The sequence below is a fragment of the Eutrema salsugineum genome, unplaced genomic scaffold, assembly GCF_000478725.1.
Source record: "Eutrema salsugineum unplaced genomic scaffold, Eutsalg1_0 scaffold_13, whole genome shotgun sequence".
NCBI classification, from domain to species: Eukaryota; Viridiplantae; Streptophyta; class Magnoliopsida; order Brassicales; family Brassicaceae; genus Eutrema; species Eutrema salsugineum.
The window spans coordinates 266,739-271,552 of NW_006256885.1; the positions used below are offsets into that span (position 1 = coordinate 266,739).

The window sequence follows — 4,814 nt, forward strand, 5'->3', positions numbered from 1 at the left end:
ACAAGCAGAGAGTAGCTCCATTAACGGGACGCCCCATGTCTTCTTGCTTTTTGAGTATGTTCGTTCTTTGCAGTGTTCGTTCACTGCCCGATGATCAAAACCAATCCAGCATTACGGTCGATTATATAGCCAACACATAATTAAACTACTTTAATCTTTGCATTAACTTACTTCAACCACTAACTCCTACTCTACTTACTCACTGCATTTAATTTCCTAAATCCTTTCGCGATTTCCACTCCACATGTTTTCTAGTAACAAATCTAAATAATACATATATTTTTTCTTCCATTATATTGTAGAAAAATATAAGAAATTTAATACGTTACTCAAATGTACCAAGCAGGCTTTAGTGTTTTACCCATAAGTACCATATTTGACTTTAACTGTTTCTCAATCTCGTTACAACTAGTTAGTTCTACCTTTTTTTATGACAAATAAACAATTCACACGTTACTTTCTTTTTGTGTGAAATCATTTTTTTTTTCTTTTGGATAACAAAACCAACACATAATTTCTTTCCAAGTGTCCCACAAAACTCTGTAAGTTTATTGTTTAGTACCAAGTACGAACATATAATTTCTTTTCAAGTGTCCCACAAAACTCTTTCAGTTCATATTTAGTTTGATTAAATCAAAAACTATTATTTTGTAGTAGATATATATTGTCTCTTGCGGATATAATCAATTTTACAACGCATGAGATGATAATTTCTGCATTAACTAATAATTTAGATTTATTTAAAAATTTCAAGCGGGAACGCTATTTGATTAGTTATGTTTGAAAATAATAGAGTGTAATTAGCTTATACTGTTTTCATATTTAAAGGTTTTTGAAGTTTTTTTGGACGAAAGGGTTTTCGAAAGTTATTGAATCTCTAGCTCTTAGTTAGCCAAATGTCATGTAACACTTATCATACTTTTTTGAGTCCGACATTTTTTAGCAAAATGCGCCAAACTTGTTCCAAAGTATAGGGTGCCTAGTAGATCAAAACGTAGCCATGGATATCTCTTTCTTATTGATTGAATTTTTGTTATGTATATGAGATATTAGACCGTCACTATTAAAATAATAAGTCATTGTACCAACATATATATGCAATGAGAATTAAAGAAAAACCTTTGAGAATATATTTTTGAATCTGATCAAGTAATTATTGTAATTTGACTATTAAACGTGTGTTGTAGATCAAGGTCAGTAGTAAATGGTATATTGCTTTTTATATAAACGCCGTCAGTGGTATTTTTTATGTTTTCTCAATGATATGTTCATATAAATCTATATCCATTACTTCAAATAAACAACCATTGGAGCTTCCATACTTCAACAAAAGAAAAAAAACCATTGGAGCTTCCATACCAAACCATGTGCGAGTTAGATGAAGAATTTATTGCGGTTTGAACAAAATGCCGTCATTTATGTTCCAACCTATTATGTCCTAATCGTAAAATCTTTAAATAAATACAAACCACTTGTAATTACTCTTCCTCCAATTCGAAATCTACATGTCATTCCCGGAACATCGTTGTTAGTGGCTCTCTTCTGTCCGACAAATTTCTGGGCTTATTTAGGAGTAATTACGGTATTTTTATAGGGACAGTTTCTATATTTCTTTTGTGACACGTATTACCAATATTAATCATAGAATTTGATGTTATTGAAGTTATTGAGATGTTTTAAACATCACACATTCACACTTCATATGTGACACCACTACTTGATTCAAAGATGGTTCATGGGACGGAATTAAGCTCCTTGACGGTGAGAAAAACAATTACACTAAAGAGAGATCACAACATTTGTGAGAAATCAATTACCTTAAAGAGAAATTCCACAACAGCTCTGACACACCAAAGATTTAACAACCTTACCTTAAAGATATATATCCCACAAGAGACTGGAGAAATTTCTGAAAAGCAAAACCAAATTAATACGGTCGCTTCAAATCAAGTTTTAAACCGGCATTTTAGTGGGCTCGACCAATAAATGACGGTGCTAAAACAAAAGTCAAAGTAAGCGCTTGGACTTCGGAGTAAGTAATTAATAGGAGGTTGGAACATCAGGAAAATCTCTCCTCAAGGACCTCACCTCGTTAATAATTAAAAAGGATTTGTTACAAAAAATAAATAAATAGAAAAGGATTGGTGTCTCTGCTTAATAAGTCCACATCCCGATTTGCTTCGTACGCGATGTGAAATAATTAAACTTACTGTGGAATATAGAATAATAAGTACTGTAATGTGGAGAAGTTCTATGAGTTATATCGTGCTGGCTAGCTTTTCAGTGGGCTTTCGAATACAATATTTTAAACTATTCAACTTACATCATTATTTTTTGCTATGAACTTACTTACATCATTATTGTTTTGCTATGAACTTACTTATTTACATCCGGAGCCGGTCCTCAGTTTTATCAGGCTAGAAGCAGAAAAACAAAAATTTGGCCCCTTAATCCTGTTTTCAACTTCGAACTTAAGACATTCAAGATATGGGAAAAACTACTCGTTTTAAACTACATGTTTTAACTCAATTTTAAACAAATCAGCCAGTAAATAATTTTAACTTTACCGCTTCGAAGCACATGCTTGCTTCTACTCAGATCTAACTCTGCTTACATCATTATATTAAAAAAAAGAATGTATGATTAACCAAACTGAAGAACATAGCTTATAAAAATAAATTTACTAGAACGATAAATATCACTTAAACAGACTATATTAATATTCAAAACACAAGAAAAATGAAAAGGCATATTGAAAATATGTACTTAAACATACGAACGCTGCTACTAAATTTAAGAAAGCTGGACAGAATCGAATTCACCACAATTTTCATTAATTCTAAATAACCTGTCCGAAAAATGTCTATAATATAGTCTGTTTAAGTTTCATATAATATAGTCCGTCTGTTTAATATAGTCTAAAATGTCTACTAAAAGTTTCATAATCTATATACCAAACTTTTAGTTAAGAAAAAAATGCATATACAAAAAGAAACATTTCTTTGTTCATCTACGATTTTATGTCATATATATGTCATGCGTGTGATTGTAAGAGTGTACAATTTTTTGATAAAGCAGCATGCATTCCATCATCACCCATGTCAAAAAATCAAACCATGAAGAAAATTTTGAATATATAAAAGAAAGAAAAAAACTAGGTTTTCGTTCATCGACAATTGTGTGTGTGATTTTTTAATAGTAGTGTACAAACTTTCCATAGCATTAAATTTTTCTACGAATAAACAGAACTTGTGAAATTACGTTACTTTGTTCTATTACGAGCGGCAAAATTTGTCAATTAGTAAATGAAAATTATAATTTATTGATTGGATCAAGAAAGTTAAATAATATACTGACAATACAAAACCCAATAAGTCACCTTTTAAGCCCAATACATTTAATTTTGGGCCCACTTAAGGCCTCATGACCATTTTTATAGTCTTTTTAAAAAAAGCCTCACAAATTACAATCACTTTTTTAATCAATCGAATATAAAGAAGTTACGCCTCCAACTTTTCTCCTTTATCTCTCTCCTATTCTATTCCCTTTTTTCTCTCTCCGTTCTCCGCTTTTTTAACTCCTCCGCTGATCTCCGGCGGCGTTGTCTCTTCCCCGATCTCCGATTCCTTATCTTCCCTGATCTCCGGCCACGATTTCTTCACCGATCCTCGACGTCGCCGTCTCAGATTTATCTCCGATCGCTTTTTCGTTATCCCCTTTTAATGAATAAATAAATCTTCATTTTAAAAACTTTTTTTATTTTATTTTGTCCGTATCCGCTCATTTCTCTCGACAGTCATGCGTTTGACGTTTTTCGCCTCAGATAAAGAAAACTAATTAAATTGACATTTTACCCCTTCTCTTTTGACATTTGACCGTTATAGCCCTGATCCAACAACCACGTGGCATAACCAAAAGAGAACAAAAAAATGAATCAATACCACCACGCGCATAGAGTACCAACGCCAGGCGCGTCGAGAAAACGCAAGGAGACGACGGAGAGTGACTTCGGTTTAGATTCCAGGGCCAATCCTCCGGCTACCTCGAACTGGCTATTGGCCGGTTACATGGCGCACGAGTTCCTCACGTGCGGTACGATGTTGGGCCGGAAGCTATACCATGGATGGGCTGAAGTTGGGCCGATAGACTCTCCGTCGCCGCAACACAGGGAAGTGAAGAAGAAGGCTCACCAGAGCTACTCTGACGTGGCGAGTGTGTTCAAAACAGATGGGACCCACGTGCCTGGTGTGGTTAACCCGACCCAGCTTGCTAAATGGATCCAGATGTGAGTGTCATAGCTGAGCCATGTGTTTTTTTTTGGCATTTTAGTTTTTTTTTTGCTTTCTTTATGTTGGTCTCTTTGGATCTTTACGATCTTTGAACATGTTACTAAAAATTTGATGATTACTTGTTAGTCTTGTCTTTTTATCATCTACTAGTAATCGATGTTCATGAGAACTATTTTCTTATTACTACGTACATTTACATGCCCTATGAGTAATTTGGACTTAGGTCAAGATCCCGATCCGTTACTTACAAGAAAGTCGTAGAAAGAATCTAATTTGATTTTGCAAGATTTTGTTGTGAAAATAAATGTGTGCAGAGTCAGAGAGTAGGTATGTAATAGATTTCATAAATCATAATTATAGACAGCCAAGAATCCATGGAGACGTCCCAAAATAACTTACTAAAAATAGTAATTACTTTCTACATGCATGAATTTCTTTTTCAAACCATTTCTTGATTCTTTGACCAAAAAAAAACACCATTTCTTGATTTCAATCAAAAGTGCTAGACCTTAGGGACAGTCTTGT

At 33.6% G+C, this 4,814-nt stretch overlaps 1 protein-coding gene across 1 annotated transcript; it reads left to right on the top strand.

The window, feature by feature from the left end:
- Positions 1-3,461: 3,461 nt before the first annotated feature.
- On the top strand, positions 3,462-4,464 carry LOC18025307. Its single transcript, XM_006405964.2, has one exon. The coding sequence runs from the start codon at positions 3,930-3,932 to the stop codon at positions 4,287-4,289; it is 360 nt and encodes a 119-aa protein (XP_006406027.1). The 5' UTR covers positions 3,462-3,929; the 3' UTR covers positions 4,290-4,464.
- The last annotated feature ends 350 nt before the right edge of the window (positions 4,465-4,814 follow it).